At 34.8% G+C, this 23,286-nt stretch overlaps 1 protein-coding gene and 1 long non-coding RNA gene across 2 annotated transcripts; both read right to left on the bottom strand.

Moving 5' to 3' along the window:
• Nucleotides 1–1,790: 1,790 nt before the first annotated feature.
• LOC125680572 (N(G),N(G)-dimethylarginine dimethylaminohydrolase 1-like) lies at nucleotides 1,791–18,534 on the bottom strand. The gene is made up of 5 exons (XM_048920257.2): nucleotides 18,162–18,534; nucleotides 17,672–17,771; nucleotides 15,263–15,462; nucleotides 12,787–12,918; nucleotides 1,791–2,862 (listed from the first exon to the last, which is right to left on the bottom strand). Exons 1-5 carry the CDS (start codon nucleotides 18,450–18,452, stop codon nucleotides 2,683–2,685), a joined length of 903 nt encoding a protein of 300 aa, XP_048776214.1. The 5' UTR covers nucleotides 18,453–18,534; the 3' UTR covers nucleotides 1,791–2,682.
• Nucleotides 18,535–21,492: 2,958 nt separating this feature from the next.
• LOC130051596 (uncharacterized) lies at nucleotides 21,493–22,655 on the bottom strand. Its single transcript, XR_008799853.1, has 2 exons — nucleotides 22,180–22,655; nucleotides 21,493–21,823 (listed from the first exon to the last, which is right to left on the bottom strand). It is a non-coding gene; the product is annotated as an uncharacterized LOC130051596 (long non-coding RNA).
• Nucleotides 22,656–23,286: the final 631 nt, after the last annotated feature.

Raw genomic sequence — 23,286 nt, 5'->3', positions numbered from 1 at the left:
TGCTATTGTTTTACATGTAAAGCGCTTTAGGGTAGTTGTCTTAATTAGATAAAACGCTATATAAATGTACAATAATATAATCGTGTCAACGCCTTTCGTAAGACGAGACTCCAATTCTTAAGGTCGTATCCGAAATATCCGTGACATTTACTTTCAATACCGGCAAAACAAGTCACTACGTATGTCAAGTGTTATGTTTGAAGTGGCGCTGGGATATAGAATCCCACCTGCACCTGCCGGGTGTGAAGTAAGCTTCCAAACCACTAGGCTACGGCGACCAGTTTGTACACGCGTATCACTGGATGTTGGAATCAAGTACATGAATCATTATCCACAAAAATATACATTATAACGTCTACTTTAAAGTTGTAATTGTTGAGGATACCTACTGAATTCCCCCGTGTCTTTGTGGGGTGTTCTGTGTCGGAAACCAAATACCGATACACAGGACTAAAATATCACTGATCAAATCATTTGATAAAGCTCGTGAACGTTATATAGGATAATGTGATAAGAATCATCGAGTTAACCAACCAATGTTAATCTATTTGTTTAAAAAATACCACAGACTTTTAAATTAAATACATATGTGAAGAATTCTTCTGTGTCAATTAGCAGTTTAATAGTAATTGCTGTGCATTGACACAATTTGAATATTCATAGCTGTTCAGGTAACAAAGTGGATGTTGACTCTATATCCTCAACAAGATCAGTTTTGTTCGATATCTTGGTGGTAACGTTTGTGTGATTATGTGAATTGAAATCAAGGAATACGTCCAACAATGGGAGAATTCAAAGTGACACACAATTATTTGCTGCAAAATGACGTGCGTTACTTATATACAGGAGATCCCATCAAAGTGGACTACCGTACAAGTCCGGACTATCCAAATTTTGACCAACTGAGGCTTCAAAAATCCAGAGTGGACATGCGTCAACAAGTTCTGAATCCCATTAAGTACCAGAAATCTCTGGCAGGGGCGCGTCACTTGCCGAACTCTGCGGCCTTCCGAACTTATTCACGCCACGGAATCAATGACGTAATCAACCGATTGCATCACCAAAATCGCAAGTACAAATCCTCCGAACCCGCGATAACAGAGCAATACCCAGCCTGGAGTACTAGCAATCTCACCAACATCAGCTTTAAATATGAGGGTCCTACTAAACCTACCAAAGCATGCATAATCAAAAGACGGAAAAAATTTTCTGGGTTTCGTCAACACCCTGATGTAGTGAATAGAGGACTTTTAATGCACCAAATGCCCTGGGTATAGGACACAATACTTAGGTAATATCAAGTGTTACGATATATTCGGTGATCATTTTAATATGGCCGCTAACTACGAAGACAATGATTTATAACATGCATATCCATTACGTGAAAGCAGAAACTTTACGGACAAGGACAATACAAACCGGTCAAAGATTTCTTAAAATGAAGATCAACATTTCCCACTGTACATAACTGAGGGTCTTCATTTTTCTTCAATGTTGTATCCATGCGTAGTCTTGTAAAATGTCTCTTATTCCTACATCAAGGTGTGCAAATAATTTCACGAATCTAAATTGTGTGTGTGCGTCTGTAAACACTTAGAAAACTTTCTAAAACAAATATTTGCATTATGTTGTGACTAAGAATTCAAAGCATTAAATTCTAAAGCAACAGTACCGGGAATTTTCTAGGGGAAGAGTAGATCTTATTTGGCCAAAGGTTTGTATCCATCCTTCAATCAAAGCATATTTAACTTGTGTACAGTCCAGTTTGTAGAAGACATTGAAGACTTTAATTTGTTAACATTAGTTTATAATTTATTCATATTCAAATAAAAAATAAAAATTTACAATATTAATTTTCGTGTTAATTATGCAAAATTTGTTTTGTAATGTTCAGATTTGTCAAACATGATTACATATGCAACTTTTATATACATGTACAGTGCAAATGACATTTAAACACAATGTTGCTCTAAACAAGATACACTGTACAAGACAAAAGAATCTTTCATAAAATACCTCAGATAAAATAGTACTGCTGTATAAGTGTGTACATTTGTACAGGAAAAATATTCAACATAATATACAATTTTAATAAAAATAAAAGTTAGAAAACTTCAGATCCCTGATTTATCTATATTCACAACTCCATATCAACAGACAAAATCGAATTTCTACAGGGAATGTATATAGCCATTGCTATCACAACCTATTCATGTAAATCTTAACACAGATAACTTGCAGGAATGTTATAACAACCTAAAATATAATTGCATCTGGTTTTTGTCTTTATAATGACAACTGATCAATATGATTTAACATTGCCTAAGGACAGTCACATCTGCCTCTATCTTTTCTTGATAACATTAAATGTTAAACTTTCAGTATGAACACATGATAACTGGTCTACAGTAGATAAAATACACACATTGTAATCACTATGTGAAATATGAACAAAATAATTCTAAAAAATCCCATCGTAACAAAAGATTCATTTTTAAGGCAAGCAAAAATTGTCCCTTGGGAATCCTACTTTGCAGCAAAACACGTTAAATCAAAATATTTCTGCCAAAATTGCTGTACTTAAGCTAAATAGCTATTGTGCAAATATACGAGGCAAATTCTGTCGAAGCACGCTAAGACTAAAACATTGACAATGTACTGACGCTGGCTGCAGGGTTTCATTTACATGAAGTTGACTTCTGAATACATCGAGACATCTCGAGAGGTAATGTTGGACACAATTTCTTTTGGAAGGCTGGATTTTTTAAGGAATAAGACGAGGTTGGACAAAACACCACCTGATTTTTCAATTTCTGAGAGCTGCACCTTGTGTTTTGCATAAGTTATCTTTTCATCTAAAACCTAAAACACAAAAGTTCTTTTTATTAGACAGCCTGATTATCAAAATGAAAAAAAAAACCAATATATGTTCTAAATCATACTTAATGAACATGAAACACTAAATATGATACAATTTGACTGATTTATAGCTATATATCATAATTCAAACTACATACATGTATATTGTATGTCAAATGAAATCCATCACCCCGAGTATATGACATGCTAAAAACATTAGTTTTCTTCCAAACATTAATTTCTTGTCTGAACACCCTTCAGATTTATAGTTCACTACAATAACAAGAATTAGTTAATTTAGTATTACATAAAGTTCTATTTTCTCTAAAGACGGGTTAGTCATACATCCTTAACAAATCTTCAGCTTACACCAATCAGTCATGCAGTCATTCTACAAACACCTGATCAAGATCCTACCAGAGTCTCCATCTATTTACTCTCTGCTTACTCTCTGGATCAGCCCTAATGATATCTAGGATAACCATGTTATTAACCTACAGTGTAGCTATAATCTAATCGTTCTACATATTGCCAAATAATCAAAACCATTGTTCTCTGTTCATTTAAGGTTACGTGTAACAGTGAACTATGATGTTATGACATTACAGTACACAATGTTAAGTATATGATGAAAATGAATCAGTTTATAAAATTAGACTAACAACAATGGAACAACATTTCAAGCAGACATTATTTTTGTTACAGTGTCTTTAATGCTAGTAGTAATATTGATATTTACACACTAGGCATGCCTTTTCCTAGCTTCGATTCTCATTAACAATTTTCTTTGTAAGCAACAAATCTCTGGATTTAGTGGATAATGCACTGAATGTGGTTATCTCTGGATTTTTAGTGGATAATGCACAGAATGTGGTTATCTCTGGATTTAGTGGATAATGTACTGAATGTGGTTATCTCTGGATTTAGTGGATAATGCACTGAATGTGGTTATCTCTGGATTTTTAGTGGATAATGCACAGAATGTGGTTATCTCTGGATTTTTAGTGGATAATGTACTGAATGTGGTTATCTCTGGATTTAGTGGATAATGCACTGAATGTGGTTATCTCTGTATTTAGTGGATAATGCACAGAATGTGGTTATCTCTGGATTTAGTGGATAATGCACAGAATGTGGTTATCTCTGGATTTAGTGGATAATGCACTGAATGTGGTTGACCTTTCAGTTGCTATCCACTGTATCTGTCAAGTTTAGAAATCAACAGGGCTGATTAGAGGATTGAATTAGATGAGACTGTGGGATTCGAGAATGAAAAATGAGAAAAAGGGAAGAGATCATGATGCGCCGTAGCCAACCCTTGTTCTGACAACACGGATACCTGTGGATGGGAGGGTGGATATAATATGTTTGAAGTGGGACACATTGATACACAGCAGACAACAATTCTGAATGGTCCCCCCGACCTGACACAATTCTCTCTGGGACACTTGAAGATTGTCGTCTATCAACTTCTGTAAAACCTATTTCAAGTTGAGAAAAATTCATGAACATGAGCAGTCTATCATTGTACTAATGCCAAAATTGATCTCTGCATATATGATGAATGACAAATCTCATAATGGAAAAGATGCAATACACTGATACAAATATAATAATAAAACAAACATGAATTACTATCTGACCACAACTATAATAAACTAAAACAGTCAATAATTATAGGCAAGCATTTATCTCCTCTTGTTTACATTGTAAATCAAAATGATTTGAAAAAGTGATTATTACATGTTTTGATATTCTCCCTATAGACTCAGTAGAAGAGTACCAAGGTTTCTAATGGACCATGCAAGCCTGCATAGTAAATGCCTGAGGACTACTTTTACTCATTTGCTTTAAAATAACTTGATGATTGCGGCACTTCATCTGTTTACAAATAACAATTGGCATAAACACTTTGTATGTTACCAAAAAAGTAAACAAATGCGTGCCTCTGGCATCAAAAGGACATACTTTTAGAATTTGAAGAATATATATGTAACAAGAGGTACTGTGAGCAATGCTCACTAAGAATACCCCCCGTTTACCCCAATCTCCCAAAGGGTGTTGGTAATAGGTATAAACTACCTCTTTTCTGAGTGTAAAAAACAAATGGCATGACAAACCGAACCATATTGCTACTTCAATGTCCAGTGCACGTGACCTTTGACCTTTTGACCCCAAAATCGATAGGGAACATCTTCATCCCATGGGTAGTCCATATGTAAGATATGGTGACTGTAGGTGGAAAGGATAACACTTTAGAGCCTGGAAACCATATTGCTACTTTGATGTCCAGTGCACGTGACCTTTGACCTTTTGACCCAAAATCGATAGGAACATCTTCATCCCATGGGTAGTCCATATGTATGATATGGTGACGGTAGGTGGTAAGGATAACGCTTTAGAGCCCGGAAACCATATTGCTACTTTGATGTCCAGTGCACTTGACCTTTGACCTTTTGACCCCAAAATCGATAGGGAACATCTTCATCCCATGGGTAGTCCATATATACGATATGGTGATGGTAAGTGGAAAGGATAATGCTTTAAAGCCCGGAAACCATTGCGTCTACAGACGGACGGACGGACAGACAGACGGACAACCCGATTCCAGTAAACCCCCCGCAGTATAATAAGAAGGATCATTGACTGAATATTGGGAAATTAACAAATAACTGGAACAAAAAAGTCTTTATGTATCAGTTTCTATTTCTACTAATTCTTTATTTCTACTTTTATTTCATTTCTATCTATATAAAATTCAAAATGAATTCTGTGGTAACTGATTAATTTGTCATCTGATTATAAATAATGAATTAAATTTCTACCATGGACTACCTTGATAACTTAGTCATAAACATATCATGTATTATTTCTAAATCAAGAAATATTCCATTATATTTATAAAAATTTCCTTGACTTAAGAACATATAATTAAAATTGAATTCTGTAAATGAAAAAAACACACACAACCCCCCCCCCCCCCCCCCCAACCACACACACATAACATTGTATTTATGTAGAATGGTTAGTGATCAATTCGTTGACCTTAAATGTTCAGTTCAATCTGATTAAAGCCATCTCCCTTCTAATGTGATGAATATGAATCTATATCTACAGGTATTATTATAATGAATAGATATATGTATAGCAGAATTTCTAAGCTAATTGACATTGTAGAAAATAAGAAATTAACCTACATATGTACAGTCTATTCCATCTAGAGCAAACAACTAGAAACACTAACAAGTCAAAAATGACATTTAATGATAATCTCGACTTCCTCTACCTGATCCATGTAAATGACAAATGCATAAAATGTATGAAAATCTTCCCATGTATCTTAAGTTACTGTGTGCCATAGAAAGTGCTGAGGGATGGACAGATGGACATAGAAAGTGCTGATGGATGGACAGATGGACATAGAAAGTGCTGAGGGATGGACAGATGGACATAGAAAGTGCTGAGGGATGGACAGATGGACATAGAAAGTGCTGAGGGATGGACAGATGGACATAGAAAGTGCTGAGGGATGGACAGATGGACATAGAAAGTGCTGATGGATGGACAGATGGACATAGAAAGTGCTGAGGGATGGACAGACGGGCATAGAAAGTGCTGAGGGATGGACAGACGGACATAGAAAGTGCTGAGGGATGGACAGACGGACATAGAAAGTGCTGATGGATGGACAGATGGACATAGAAAGTGCTGATGGATGGACAGATGGACATAGAAAGTGCTGATGGATGGACAGATGGACATAGAAAGTGCTGATGGATGGACAGACAGTGATCACTATAGGAATCTTAAGCATTATCTTTACATTCTATGAAAATCTTCTCAATCAATTCTAAGTTATGGCATGCCATAGAAAACAGTATTATTTTGATCTGGGTTAGAATAGGTCCTCAGTACCCTTTGCTTGTCGTAAGAGGCGACTAAATGGGGTGGTCCTTCGGAGGAGACCGCAAAAACTGAGGTCCCGTGTCACAGCAGGTGTGACACAATAAAGAATGGCCATAAGTGCTGAGCATAGGCCTAAATTTTACAGCCCTTCACTGGTAATGGTGACGTCTCTATATGAGTGAAATATTCTCGATAGGGACGTTAAACAATATTCAATCAATCAATCAATCAATCTTATCAGTAGTTTAAAAATTAAAGTATCATAACCGTGTAAAGACAAAGCCAATAAATTGAACTTTCTCTGCCTAATCCAAATAAGTGTATTACGTATAAAATTCATGTCAATCAACCCTAGGAAACTTAAGTTATCAAGTGCCATAGAAAGTGTGGACAGACGGACAGTGGTTATTACAGGACACCTGTTACATGTATATGACTAGGCCTTAATCATTAACACTGTCCGAAATTAAACACTATTTAAAAAAATGCTGTCTTCTAATGTAGTAGATTCAAAAATTTCCTGTTAAAGTGCTAGCATTGAAAAGAGCAGTAACTCTGTATATACAAACTAGAATTTGTATAGAATTTACCATAGCTTAAAAAATGCACATGCTAAAGTCCAAAACTTACTTAATATAAAATTTAGCAAAATATCAATTCAGTCTAAAATAAAAATTGTCCAAGTCTACACTGAATGCTGTCAGTCTTTTTGACTTTTGTGTGTAAGTAAGCATGAACTTATAAACAATTATATTAATTTTGATCTAGAGTTGATGTCTCTATTTTCACTTATAATTTACTTATAATAGGAAAAGCTCTTTGGCTAGTACTGTTTCTAACTGGTGACTGCAAATTCAGAATCATTAAGTTCCAAACACTCAGCTGGAGGAATTTTGAACACCTGTCAATTTATTTAAGATATGAATTTCATTTTCGAAAATACATGGGAATTTAATACTTATAATTTCCATTAGTGGAACTCTTCAAATTAAAGGCGCGTAAAGTCGTGATACCGGGACAACATACGTAAACATTACTTAGGCATACGTAATATAAAGTATGGTATCGAATGCATATTACATGTATAACCGACTGCACCACGACACTGGTTAAAATTCTAAAGGCAAATTTAGGAATTGATTATTCTTACAAAAAAACAGACGAACTTATTAAACTATGTGATGGAGTGCAGATACTAAATCTGTCAAATCTGACCGATATAAAGCATCAATCGCAAGAAGAACTGTCAAGGGAAAAACCAATATGCACATCCGACACAATAACTTTTCTTGTAATTAATGGGATTCATATGTTATTAAAATTATTCTGTCAGACTATGAAGACATTCTATTTTATCCTACAATTTGGACAGGTTGATATGACATGGATTTTGTAATCAATCATGTACCCCCTTCTCTCTCTCTCTCTCTCTCTCTCTCTCTCTCTCTCTCTCTCTCTCCGACTAAGTTATATATTTGCCAAAGTGCCTTTTTTTTTTTAGACGTTTATAACACTAATTAACACAACAAATGCGTTTCCAAACTGCATCTAAGCTATATTTTGAAAATTACAAAATATTGATTGACTTAGGACAGAGAACATCGTTGTTTTGAATTTTTAGAATAGGTGTAGGAGAGTTAAAAAAACATGTAACATCCTTGATAAACTAGTGGTAGAATATTTTTAAAATGCAGTTTGACCAATTGCTATTTTATTTAAAAATACACAATGTAGTTTAACTTAAAAAAGAGGGGATGCTATGAACGTTTCGTTTATGTCCCAGTAATCTCGCACTTGCTCGCGAGACTTGTGCATTTTCTTACCAATGACGCACAAGAGTCATCAAAGAGCGATAACTCTAATGAGCTGGTAATGAGAAGTATATGAGCTGCTTCATGAAGTATGCCAGTCTCGGGCATCACAGTTGACACCCTCATCAGGGTTCAACACTAATGGTAGTCTGGTAGCCCGGGGCTAATAAATTTTGTCTTTCAGAATAAAAATTCAGAACCTTGTATGAAAAAATGATAGTCGAAGTTTCTTTCTATGTTCATCTACTTTTGATTCTGTTGTACATGTAGATTGTTGTAAATACAATGGACTAATAATCCTTGATTGAGTTATCTAATTCGAATGTAACTGTGTCATTACTGCACTTAAGGATATGCGGGACGATGATCACATGATGATTGTGAATTTATTATAAATTTAGAACCAGACGCAACGTAGTTAAAGCTTCCCGAGAAAAATCACAATGCACTACAGACACACTATATGACGTCACAATAAAAAAGTACGTCACAACGTTGTACCGCGGGGAAAATGTCATCATATTTTGTCGTAATTTGCTACCCCTGCCAAGTGTCATGTGTAAATCTGTTGATTGAATTCTTGTCCAATGATAATTTTCATTTCTGTTTCATATTGATTACAAGTCTCCCTTTTCATATACATTGTATATATTATATATACAGTATGCGCCACAGTAATTTTGATAATATAGCCTATAAGTCACTGAAATCGCTCCTACATGTACATACAATTTGAATCTAAGCATTTACAAAAGGAAAGTCAATCGTGCGTAAACAATGACTCAGTGCAAGTGTAAGATGATGATCGTTTGTTGATATTTACTATAGTAGTGTAAAACTAGAACTGGACACACATTTCACCGAATCTTGCTTGGAAAACGTATTAACTATTCTGGTGCTTTTATAATCGATCATTGTTTGCGAAAGATACCCCATCCCCCATATGCCGAAGATCGATACTTTTGGTCAAATATTAACGTTCATGCTAAGAATGTTTAATTTTCCCAAGCATTTTCATGTAAATCTTAGTACGCTTTATCTCTCAAACTATTTTATATTCAAATTAATTTTACTAACTTTACGAAACACTGCTGCGAAAATGGTAACTAATGTAATAATTATGATACACGTCGGAAAGTTTGCGAGAAGCAGACGTGTGAAAAAGAACAATGTGCAAAGTCACAATGTGTGCGACACATAAATTCCTTGAAAATAGTATGGAGACGATCGAGTCAAGCGACACTAACTACCATGGTCGCGGAAGAGCTGTTGATCTTGTAAACGAAGTAGTAGCTTATATTGACGTTAACTTGATCTCACCCCGTGGTTTGAAGAAAGACGAATTGTAGAGCTAGATGTTTCGTCCAAAGTCATGTATAATATTTACATGTATATTTGAAAAAGATTAAAATTTTAATTTGTTTTCATTAACTCAAATTTTGTTCCATAATCATGAAAATTCTAAATATTACAATAGGTTCAAAACAAATATAGTTTCTAACAATGTATTCCAAAACAGGCACAAAGAATTAGGCTGCCCCCGTCTTTGACAGTGAGCAATTAAAAAAAAAAATTGTAGTGCAAATAAATTAAGACTGCCCTCCCCCCCCCCCCCCCCCATTACTTTTAACAGTAGTTGTAGATGAAAAGAACATAAGTTTGAAAGTTGTTATTTAAAAAATATTCCGCCAACCCTAATCCCAAGTGAACATATCAATAAATAACTTCAAGGACGCCTACCTCAAAATCAAGATTAGCTTCATCCCTTCATATTTCTACAGGAAGTTAGGTATATGAATAGCTTTTAATTGTAGTGTTTGCAAAAAAATTCATTGATAGGTTTTTGAACAGTGCTTCATTTAGTATCTGGACTACCCTGTTTTTGAGTACTGATTTCCACCCCATATCCTTAAATTTTCCCAATTTCTTATTATACGGTTATGTTTAAGCATGTTATTATTATTTATTTCATATTTTGCATATATTCTAAAGATTATTGTAAAATATATGTCTAAAAATTCCATCAAATTATTTTTTTGAAATGAAAAACGAAATGATCTTGTAAAATTCACAATTTTCGAAAAGGGGAGTAATTCAAAGCTTATTATCTCCCTTGTATACCTAGAAAGTGGCCATGAAATTTATACACATTGTAAAGGACATCCTGATGGTGTTTCATGAAAAAGAAAAAATATTCATTGACGAATTATTTTTGGCCACATCGTCCCGCATGTCCTTAAAACCAGGGCTCGACATTCATGCTCGTCACCTCATCATTTCCACCCTAAAATGTTTTTTGACAATCTGTTTGTTAACGTTCGCCCAAATGGCGACGAGTTTGGATTGTCAGTAAATTTTGTATATATTTAAAAAATTTAAATAATGTGAAGAGAAATAAAGTCCAGTGGGTAAAAGTATTTTGGTCTGGTGTGATAACAGCTGTCGTCTTTCAGAATTCCCGAAATGCCCTATTTACATTTTATCATGCAATAGCAAAATATCCGGTTAAACAATATGTACATTCAGCCTTGTTCAGATAAAGAAATTTTGTTACTGATGCCTAATCAATCTAAGAAAATGTTACACTATATAGGGTACTTTGAAGAAAGGCTGTCTTAAAAAAAATCGTTGACCCAGCCCAGATATCAATGGCTCATTTATGAATTAAGATGAAAAAAAGGATTTGTTCTTACTGCTAAAATGCCTGCGTTATCTCCCGACTTTAGTCGAGGCTCAACATCGTTCAGACTTAAAAGTTTAAAATGAAATATATATACATTTGTAAGCTGCTAAAATCAGAACCAAGGAAAAGACAAGTGTAAACTTTAAGGACAGAAACAATAGTTGACATTCTGGCTGAAACAAACTGAAAGACGTGATAATAAGAAATAGTGCCCCCCCCCCCCCAAAAAAATTTTTTTAGGCCCTTTAAGGGCATACAAGAACACCAAACATACATAAAGTAAACTATAGTGAAGGGAAGAAACCTAAATGACGACATTATACATAAAATGTCCATTTGAAATGTTGTGTGAATGAAGTTAACAAAACGTTGAATGTTAGTCAGAGTGGAGTGAAGAGAATGTTGTGGCAGAGAGCACAGAACGTTTCAGAGAGAATGAGAGTAGGTGAGAGAGAAAATGTTGTGTGTGAGGAGAGAATTATTGAGATTCTGTTTGAAACCGAAATAGAAATGCATTAAATTTAGAAAAACAACACATTTAAAATCATTGTTTGATATTTTTGTTTGGGCAACCTGAAACCCATTCAGGCAATCTGAGATCAGTACCTAGGTTGCCTGAATGGAGAGTCCAAATTCTGACGAGTGTTGAACCCTGTACACCTATTCACAATACATGTACCCTGATTCAAGCATATGGTGGTTTGATGTGGTCATCAAATTTTCATTTTATTTGTTTTTTGGTCCAAAAATTCAATAGAAATACAGGATTTTGCATCTAGAGGCATACACCCCCCCCCCCCCCCCCCTCGTTACTTCATGACTCAGTCGTCTGCCTAGTAAATTATAGAATCTATTAGTCCTTTTGACTAGTGTAGTGGAAAATCCATACTGTCTAACGCTGCTCATGTATTTTCAAAAATGGCAATCATAATTCAGAGATGGGGCGATTACATTGTAAATGTAATTGATTACGATTACGATTACTTTGAAAATCTATGATTACGATTACGATTACACATATTTTGAAAGTAATTGATTACAATTACGATTACTGTGAAAAGTAATCATGATTACATGCTTTTGAACAAGAAAAACAACAAATATCTGGATGGCACACATAACATGCATAAGCTCTAACTGTTATCTATTAAATAATTATTTTAATATAAATATAAAATAATCATTGTAATCATTATTGTAATCATAAATTACGATTACTTTGCCAAAGTAATTGATTACGATTACGATTACTTTGCTTTAAAAACAAATGTAATCAATTACGATTACTTAAAAAAATGTAATCGATTGTAATCAATTACGATTACTGATTACGATTACCCCATCTCTGCTGAATCATTTTCTTTAAATATATATGTCTAATTCACTATGAGTCATCAGCATGTACCTAAAATATAGTAATTCCTTCTGACTAAGTAATGCTGTGGTTCTAGTTAGTACTAAGTCCTGTAACTAACATCTAGCCATTCCTTCTGACTAAGTAATGCCGTGGTTCTATGGAGTACTTACACTATAACTCCTGTCCCCGATTTCTTCTCTTGTCCTGTGAATTAGTCGCCCATTCACATACAACATATTAGCTGCTTTGTCGTTGTCGAGCTTTAGAATTCGATAACTGTACTGAGCCACCGACTTGATTTGCTGAAAGGGTTTTTAAATACATGCATTAAACATTTTCTTCAAACATATACAATGGATATGAATATCTAAATATTTAGATTTAAATTTGATAATGTGAAGTCAATATACATGCTTAAACATAAACTAACTCATCCCCTATTGGAGGGCAACAAACTTAAAATTTTGTTTGTTTCTAGCGTTCTTCCATTTCCACAGTAAGTTACCATATATATTTCTTTACAAAATTAAGCTTTACCAATATTTGGAAAACAAATAACCCCCTTCAGAGATTGTGAAAGATGGCTATGATATATGGTAAACTGAGAATGTTCAAAAATGGCTGTAATATATATATGTCAAACTAACCCACTCAGATTGCTACAGTTGGTTTTGACATTTGGTAAACTATACACCATTGATTGTTAATTAAAAGTAACTGTTGTTTTTGATATTTGGTAAACTTTAAACCATTAATTGTTAATGTTGGTTTTGACATTTGGTAAACTACACCATTGGTTGTTAAAGTTGGTTTCAACATATCGTTAGGCAAAAAAAATAAAATAAAAAAATAACATGTTTGTTTCAGGTCACCTCCGATTTTAAAGAAGGGTTAACCCGGTAGATAGGCTTTTTTAAAAAATATTTTTAAAAGAAAAATATGTGCCTTCAATGAAAATTTGATAGTTAAATTTGTTATACATTGTGTTTAATAGATAAAAAATGGGTTCAAAGCACAATGTTTAATTGATAAAATACACAATATGTGATTGAGTTCTGATATATTATTATTTATCATATACTTGGTTATGATTATACAGATTCTGCACAGCGCGATACGGTTGACATCACAATAGCCAATATCAATGACTGGTCCGAAAATGCATATCACATTTCAGACCGGTGTGCAAAAATGCATATCAAGTCGGAAATTATACATTCGCTCATAATAATCAGTGAATCAAAGTTTTTACCATAGTAAATCAATGTATCATGGTGTTTACTGTAGTAAAACAAAATATCAACGTTTTTACCATACATGTACAAATGTAGTTAACCAATGTATGTATCAAATTAAGTTTTTAACGTTGTCAATCAAGTTTTTACCATTATAGTTAATCAAAGTTTTTACCATAGTAAATCAAGGTAGGCAATATATCGGATATTTCTTGATCTATCTTTAAAGTGCAATAAATTTAATCTGTATGTGACAAAAAGAAATAGTACCATCATGTAAAATCAGTCCTCGAACTCTATATCAGATTACTACCCACATCCATCCCCCTTAAAAACACTATAACTGTATGAATACAAGATTGATCAATTAGTATGAAAAAGTGCAGTATATGATAAATAGAATATTACATGCTAAAATCCATATCGATATGGATTTTAGCATGTAATATTTTCTATATATATTAAAGTTGTCAGACATCATATATGGAGCAGAAACTGTACAATTTTTTTTAGGGTGGTACTGATTATGCACAATAGTTGTGCACACTTTCCTACATGTATTTATTCATAAACATTGTCATTTGTTTGGAACCAATGTGTCAGCTACCTCTACCCAAAACACAATATTCAACCACATACACAATACATTTGACAAAAAGCATTGCATGCCATAGTATATACTTCATACAATGTTTATTAGGCTAAAGACCACCCTTGCACTTGGTTTGAGTGACTTTGTACATGTATATATTCTTGTTGAAGTCCTATTCTTCCACCGAATAGTTCTTTATGATTACTTACATGCTTTTGACATACTACAAGTAATATATAAACATTGTATAAAGTATAGTTAAAATAGGCTTTCAGTTAATTTCATTTTTGAATAAATGACTGGTGGCTTTGAACGCTCTGTACAAGTTACTAGTGCACTGGTGTTTTGGGTTAAAAAGAGTGATGGGTCATTAATCATTTCTTCATATGTCGCAGGAACTGCTACTGGATCAAGTGTGAGATAAAAAATAAAAACGTTCCGACAACGAACGGGTCTCATCTGGTGCTAGCCCTCACTGCACGTCCATGCAGAAACTGCCTGCCTTACGGTTTTGCAGGTGGTGCGCCTTGAATAGGTCGCTTAATATCAATTTGTGCAAGACAGTTGTCATAATATTTATGGGGTTCTGATGCTGACACTTATGTAACCTTTTTGTCAATACCGAAGCAGCTTCTTAAAGATGTACTGCCATTGCTGTCGTCGGTATTTTTAACTCGTACCAAAATGATTTCGGGTAATAGTTCGTACATCGATAAATTGAAATTGAAAATTAATATATAGGGTTGGTGGATATATCTAGGGTTGGTTGGACGACCGAAAACATTTCTATTTTGGTCTTATAACTAAAGCAACAAGTACCTGCATCACCCTGTTGGCATTCTGGCTGTTGCCTACAGCAATGATGTCCTTGCCTGCCATGGAAACCAGTGACTTCAGCTGGACCTGTCCATCGATTCGGACCGGGGTCACGTTGTATTCTGGGAAGGCATCTACCACAGCAGATGCCCCTCGCTCGTTTGTTCTCCTGCCTTGTCCTAGCCCGACAAAAATCTCTTTCCCTGAAAAATAAGTCTATAATGTAAAGAAATATCTATGACATATATCTGTCACTCAAAATTTCATGATTTGTAATTTCAGGGTTCTGAATTCATGCTCTTCACCTTGTCAACTTCACCTTGAAATGATTTTGGATGACCCATTTGTTAACTTAGTTCATCTAAATGGTGACCCAGCGGCATGTTAGGATTGTCACTACTATTTGTTATTATTGTCAATTTGTTACAATAATGGTCTCACTGATATTTTGGTCTGATAAGGACAACAGTCGTCTTTCAAAATCCTGGAACATTTTAAATTATTATATGTGAGCATAACATTTGGTTCAAACAATCTGGACATTCTTATCCAGTTAACCCAAACCCCATTGAAAGAATCTAACAGTAGTTTTATAACCATAAAGATCTTGGACCCCGGGTGTCCATGGCTCATTCATGAAAACGAGAAAATACCTTGTTCTTACTGCAAATATGCCACTGTTATCTCTGATTTTAGTCAGGGTCAACATCTTTTCATATTGATTTTGCAAGAACAACTTGACCAATGCTAGAAGCATTCTACACAAATCAAAACAATTATGTACTATTAATATCAAATATCTAGATCAGCAACAATGAATACAGTTTGTTGCATACTAATTCAATCACATTTTTTAAGGACAATGTCTGCATAATCATTACCAATTTAAATATGAAGCATCGTCAAGGTCAGAGAATGCTTTGGCTGTTCTTTTTAAAGTAACAAATGGGTCAACAATATGGTATTTTAGTACTTCAAGTCTTGAATTCTTTTTTTTTAAAGAATACATAAAAATATAATCATAAACAATGAAATGTCTTTCTTTGTTGTTTTATTCAGTGATGAAGGTAGCAATCATTGCAGAAAAAAATTGCAATGCGGATTATGCAATTTTTTTCTGCAATGCTTGCTACCTTCACAGGGATTTATCAGCCTATTTTGGGAAACGCCATTTTTTCAAAATTGGGAAAATCTAATCGACAATTTGCTGAAATTGGGAAAAATAACAAAATTATATATACACTTGTTTTCATATATATTTCAGATTAAATTCCAATATAACCTTTAATTTTCACAGAAACACAATAGTGTTAATATGGTAAGACCTCATAAGCAAATTCTGATAACACTGTCCAAAGACACGTGTTTACAAGTCTATTTCTTAATGCATGGAGTGCATCTGTTACTGTTGTACATCTAGATTCATTCGGTACACTTCAATGACATCCAAACAAAGAGGTAACAGACTGAGGCGTACCGAATTTCAGTACTAAATTTAGATAATTCCTACTTAGAAACAGAATGCACGATTTGCGATTTAAAAACAACACAATTTTTTCAAAATTTTATTTTTGCGAAATTTTACCCGCAAATTGGGAAAATTTGAGCCTATTTTTGATTGGGAATGGGGTCGAATATCGGCCCCTGAGAAGGTACTGATAAATCCCTGTTTCATCACTGGATAAAACAACAAAGAATACAATTTATTGTTTAATCATAATTATCTCACAAAAAAATATGATATTGATGATATTCAATCTAGATATTGGATTGGGGCGGAAGAGGGAAGGGGGTGGGGTTATTGTTGTCCACTGCAGAGCATTGTAACTGACTATTTTTTACTTCTTTTTTAAAAAAAATTTTCAGGCAAGTAAAAATGTTAAGAACAGAAGAAACAGTTGAAATTGTGGATGATTGATTGATTGAATATTGTTTAATGTCCCTCTCCAAAATATTTCACTCATATGGAGACGTCACCAGCATTGGTGATGGGCGCATTGGTGATGGGTGGGCTGCAAAATTTAGTCCTATGCTCCACGGTTATGGCCATTTAGCAAGAAAGTATCTTTATCATGCCACACCTACTGTGATACGGGGCCTTGGTTTTTTGCAGTCTCATCTGAAGGACTGTCCCAGTTAGTTGCCTCTTACGACAAGCAAAGGGTACTGAGGGCCTATTTAAATTTTGAGAGTGAGACTGAAAATAGTGTGAATGAAGTTGAGAATGAGAGATGATAGAGTGAAAATGCTGTGAGTGAAGAGAGAATTCAGATTTCAGAGAAATAGTGAGATTCTGTTTGAAATTGCAGTAAACCACTTTAACCAGGCTTATTTCTTTTTAAAATTCAAAATCATACACAATTTCAACCTAAAATAATTTATTTGTAACTGATTTGTTTTAAGTAATCTTACCAGTGAACAGAACATCTCCCCCCTCCACTATAGCATCAGGGTCCACAATCTCCACAATACGAAATTTCAGATCTTTTAAAACTTTACGAATCTCTGCCACCTGAAATTGAAGATCACAGAAACGATTTGTCAATGATTAAAACGTCTGCTGCATTAAATAGTCTACACATCTGCACAGAGAACTAGGTGCTGTCAAAACCAATGCTTTTTTCAGTTCTTTTTAACATTCTTATTTAGGTACAGAAACCGGTAATTTTGTATGTAAATTACAGTGTAATAATAATATATACTATACCACCCCCTAGTTAGGGAGTGGTATATATAGACCCCTACTATCATAATTACAGAGAAAAAATTACCGGTTTCTGTGATTTAGGATCATATAGACCTATTCTAAATCTAATGTAAACATGCCACAGTATGAGTCACACAGTAGGTGAGGGTGAGGGGTGTCTCGAATCCTCCTCCACCCCCTAAAGCTAAAACTTACCTCTCCCTGCCGTGTGGTTTGTCCAAGTCTCGTGATGAGCGCCGTGGCTCCGATAACTACGGCACAATCGTCCACAAAACAACATTCTGGGTAGTCCTCTTCCTCTTGAAGTTCGATAACTCGTACCTCGCATTTCTTAAGCGTCTCTATCAGTTGCCGGTGTTCCTCTCGGGCTTTTTCTACATCGATTTCGCTCTCCTTTTCATATTTATTTGAATATTGCTGACCACTATATTTAAAACTGTTTGGGATTCTACTTACGATCGCGTAGTTATAATTAAACGCCGACATTGCTTTACCTGTTGAAGAGATCTTGCGAGTTGTGTTTTCTCACGAAGTAGGAAGTGAACCGGAAGTGACATGGAAATTTGTTTGCATGATTGGCTGTTACGTCATTTGTCCAGAGGGCACACTGCCCAGGAAGCTCCTGGCTTCGATACTGTAGATGTCTGTTCTAAAAGTTTGCCGAATGTCTTTTGATCGCACTGCATATTTCAGGTATGTTTTCATGAATGTCATTTCATGAATCAATACACAGCAGTGGCGGATCTAAAGAGTTTTAAAAAAAAGGTTGCGCCCCAAGTTTGTACCTTTTTCCCTAATGTAGGGACTTGGGTGGGGTGGGTGGATGACGACAAGGATGATGAAAAAGAAAAAGCAGACGATTATTCTAACAGGTGCTTGTGGACAGGACTTCCGCTACCCCCTGCCCCCGACATTTGTTTCTCTTCAATTTTCTCCCTCATTTTTAATTTTAGAGGAGGGCCAAGTTAATTTTCATTTCAATGAATTAAACAAATCCCACATCTAGGCTATTTTTAAAAATCGTTTTTTTGTGAATTTCATATTACTGAACATTACATCACAGATATCGAACTTTATCATTTATTCCCGAATAATAAATCATAAATTGGAAATAAATTACTATTATAAATGAAATCCACCACCCAAATCCGTTGGTTTTTTTTTTCTGTTTTCTTTCTTTTTTTTTCTTTTTAAAAAGGTGTGTCGTATGCCCTACATTACTTTTTTAAATGCACATATGATACACCTTTTTTAAAACGACCAAATAAGCGGATTTGGCTGATGGATTTTATCTATATTATTTATCATTCAGAAATAAATAATACACTTTTATTTCAAGTTCGCGTGGATATATCGAATCGACATATTCATGAATGGAAGTAGATGAAACGTCATATATATCTAAATGTCGGACTGAAGGCCACTGCAAGAGATTTTTTCTTCTCAAGTATACGTAGAAGTTTTTTTTTAATAAATTCTGCTTCATGTGAATATAAAAAACAGGCCAGCTAACTAAGGAGCACAATTCGTGCCCATGGGGATTCCAACAGACTGCGGAAGACCTGATCACCAAAGACCACGAAGATATTGTCAATGAGGAACACTAGCATATTTTTTTTATTATTTCAACTTTAGAGTACTTGTGCGTGGAATCAGAGTGGTGTTTAACAAAGTAAGTTTTTGGATGACTGGTCACTAGATACATGTATGAATATTTCCGTTTTTCATTTTTGTTGAAGAATCAAAATTAATGTCTATGATGTCAAAAAGTCATACGTTTTGATGTTGTTGATTTGGGTAAAGTTTTGCGATTTCAAGTTTACTTAAAGTTCTTTAGAATTATTTAGAATCCACGTTTGATTTACATCATTTCTGGCACACTTGTATGTAGTCGCACAGCAAGTTTGAAGTCTCTCCTTCACAGCTGTTAATGTTTTCGTGAGGAGCAAAGACAGGGCTTTGTATAACACTTACTGGGTCCAGCAATGTATCTTTGTAAGGGTTTTTTTTTTTTAAATGTAATTTAGGAATCCAGCATAGGTACGGTAACTCATATTCATTCGACCCATTGACTTTCTAAAAACTTAGGCGTTGGCACATTAAAGAACCTTCACTGCTAGTGCTACGACCCTGAGTGTTAAACATGGATATAAATCAGTAGTACTTCTTCTTGACGTCTCAATTTGAGTGATTTTTATTTTTGACAATTTAAGACGTAAAACAGTCAATCAGTCAATATTCCTCAAGGTTCTCCATATTCATTAACATTTTACAAACCATAAATGAAACTCTTATTATAAATAATACACAAAAGATAATTTTGTAATACCGTCATATTTTTTTAAGTACACATGAAGAAGATGTGCATTTTTCATCGTTTTTATCTTTATGTCAGCTGTGTGTTTTTTCTTTCTTATTTTTTGAAAATTCGCCAAATTTAGCAAGATCAAAAATTCATTTCGGACGAACCATGATAGCACATACTTAAAATCCATTTCAATAAAGTGCACATATTTTTACTACCGCTTTTAGAAAAATCAGCCAAAAATCCCCGATGCAAAAATTACCCGACAAGTGAATATTTTATCATTAGTATGAAAAGGTGAAGATATCGAACAGTCATAAATGATCGTATATCCAAATCAAATTATATATCACAGTGTCCGACAATAAAAAGAAATTTCCACCGATGTCCAGACAGAGAAATCTACATTAAAAACGAATTATGATAAAATGACCACTGCTGCTGACCCACAAGGAGAAGTCTGGCGCCGAGAGATCACTGCCATTGTCAACAAACGGAAATCTGACATTGAGGAAACGCAAAATAAACACCTGTCTCTTTTAGAAAAACACACAGACGAAATCACGCACAGATTGACTGAAATCGAACAGGTCATTCTAGAAATGAAAAACATTCTGGACACCAATGCTATCTCCTTAACATCAACTTACAAATCTAGAAATGATGAATTCAATAAACTGCCTCCTAAAATCAAAGTTACATTACCAAACCTATCTACACCAACAATTAACACAGAAAAACTTAATGAAATGTTTGGCGTTTTATCACCATTATCCATTACAACAGTCAGACAACTGCTTGATGAACCGCGACTCATTGCCACTATAGACACTGGGTATGATTAGATATACAGTGTTAGCTGTCTCGGTGATGAACAAGTTTGGACATGTGGAAATAAGAAAATCATGAAGCTTCTCAACCTCCAAGGTAAGCTACTGACATCAATAGAAACCGAGTCAGGGATCGAACCATGTGACTTAACAGTGACACGGGACGGATATCTTGTTTATACTGATAATAAAACTGTAAACCTAGTGAAGAATACACAGATACAGACCGTGATTACACTACAAGGGTGGACAACTCTCTATATCTGCAGTACCGCCTCAGATGATCTTCTGGTTACCATGATCAGTGATGATTACAAAGAATACAAAGTTGTGCGTTACTCTGGCTCCACAGATACACAAACCATTCAGTTTAATGCTCAGGGTCATCCTCTCTATTCATCTGATAATTTTATTAAATACATCAATGAGAACAAGAATATGGACATCTGTGTGGCTGACAGTGGAGCTAAAGCTGTAGTGGTGGTAAATAAGTCAGGAAAACTCCGATTTAGATACACTGGCTATCCTTCTAATATCTAATCCAGTCGGCATCACTGCAGACAGCCAGAGTCACATCCTGACGTCAGACTTTCACAATCAGTGTATCCACATCCTAGATCAGGACGGACAGTTCCTCCGTTACATTCACTGTGATTTAAGCCGTCCATATGGTTTATGTATGGACATCAGAGACAACCTCTTTGTGGCTGAGTGTGTCACTGCTAAAGTGAAGAAAATTCAATATCTATAAACACAGTGTTAATTACACATCTCAGCACAGTGTTCATCAAATATCTAAACGCAGTGTTAATTACATATCTACATTGTGTTCATTACGGTAATGAACACCATGCTAATTAGAGTCCTGTGTTGATTACAGCTGTTTTAATTACACCAGTGTTTGTGATTCGTAATTAACGTGTGTATTGACAGTAAAAATGTGTTCGTTTATATGTGTCTACATGTAATTAAACATTATTTTGTTTGTTATCTGTATTATATTTCAACGTATAGATTATATAGATAGATAAACATGATTTAGAGTACAGTCTTACATTAATTATTACTGAATGCATACTTAAATATGTTGTACAATAACAGAGAGTGATCCAAAACGTCCGGCTTTCAAGACAGATCTTCAGATACAAGGTCACAGTCTTTTGTTTATCATGTCAATGAACAACACATATTTAAATCTAGATCTCCACAATTCTACAAAACAAACAGTGAAAAATTAAAATCACGTAAAACTGAATTTCCTGTAATTAAGGATCAATTAATTTTTACAAAAGGCCAGACTTGGTCCATCAAATTACAACAATTAATTATGACCCATGTTATATAAACGGGACCCTATAACGATCAGCCTGTGTGTCCGTGCATTGATAGTTTTCTGGGGTCCTATACTGATCAGTCTGTGTATCCGTGCATTTATAGTTTTCTGGGGGTCCTATAGTGATCAGCCTATGTATCCGTGCATTCATAGTTTTCTGGGGTCCTATAGTGACCAGCCTATGTATCCGTGCATTGAGAGTGTTTTGGACTTTTTGGCTATCCCTGAAGCCATTATGTATGGACTTACATATTCACTGAATGGGTTTCAGATCAAGTTTGAGTTTGGGCTCTTTTCACTTATTTTTAAGCACTGGCCCATACTAAAGCAATAATTAGGGTTGAACAGTCTTTGAATCAACAGCCCCTACCAAGTATATGTGACTGTAAAGAACGATAACTCTAGGTAGAGATTGACAATATCTTTCGCACTTATTTACGCTTCTGTAGAAATATCGTTAAAGTAATTTGATTAATTTTCTTGTGCTACAATATCAAACAAATGTTTTGTGACACGTTTTGAAACGCGTAGTATATAATAACCACGTGAGTTGGTTTGAAAGTGGCGGAGAAATCATCAGCTGTTGCTTATTTGATTGATTGATTATGGTTGTACGCTGTTTTGGCAATATTTTAGTCATTTTACGGCGGTGTTGTCAAAACGCGGAATGGACAAGAGGTACTGTGAGCAATGCTTACTAAGAATACCCACCCGATTGCCCTAATCTCCCCAAGGGTGTTGTTAATAGGTATAATTTACCTCTTTCCTGAGTGTACAATCATCTCCATGCGATGAAAAAGCCGTTTAAGAATTTAGATGGAAATCATATTGCTACTTTCATGTCCAATGCGC

This window comes from Ostrea edulis, chromosome 2, assembly GCF_947568905.1.
Source record: "Ostrea edulis chromosome 2, xbOstEdul1.1, whole genome shotgun sequence".
Lineage (NCBI taxonomy): Eukaryota > Metazoa > Mollusca > Bivalvia > Ostreida > Ostreidae > Ostrea > Ostrea edulis.
The sequence above is the reverse complement of the archived record's forward strand: the minus strand, read 5'-3'. Positions and strand labels throughout refer to the sequence as shown.

What these genes read in the sequence shown, in the direction of transcription:
- LOC125680572 (XM_048920257.2), bottom strand. Translation starts at nt 18,452, where the DNA reads ATGTCGGCGTTTAATTATAACTACGCGATCGTAAGTAGAATCCCAAAC. An exon ending in AAACCACACGGCAGGGAGAG is followed by an intron (nt 17,772 to 18,161) that starts GTAAGTTTTAGC and finishes CTTCAATTTCAG; the next exon opens with GTGGCAGAGATTCGTAAAGT. An exon ending in ATGCCAACAGGGTGATGCAG is followed by an intron (nt 12,919 to 15,262) that starts GTACTTGTTGCT and finishes AAACCCTTTCAG; the next exon opens with CAAATCAAGTCGGTGGCTCA.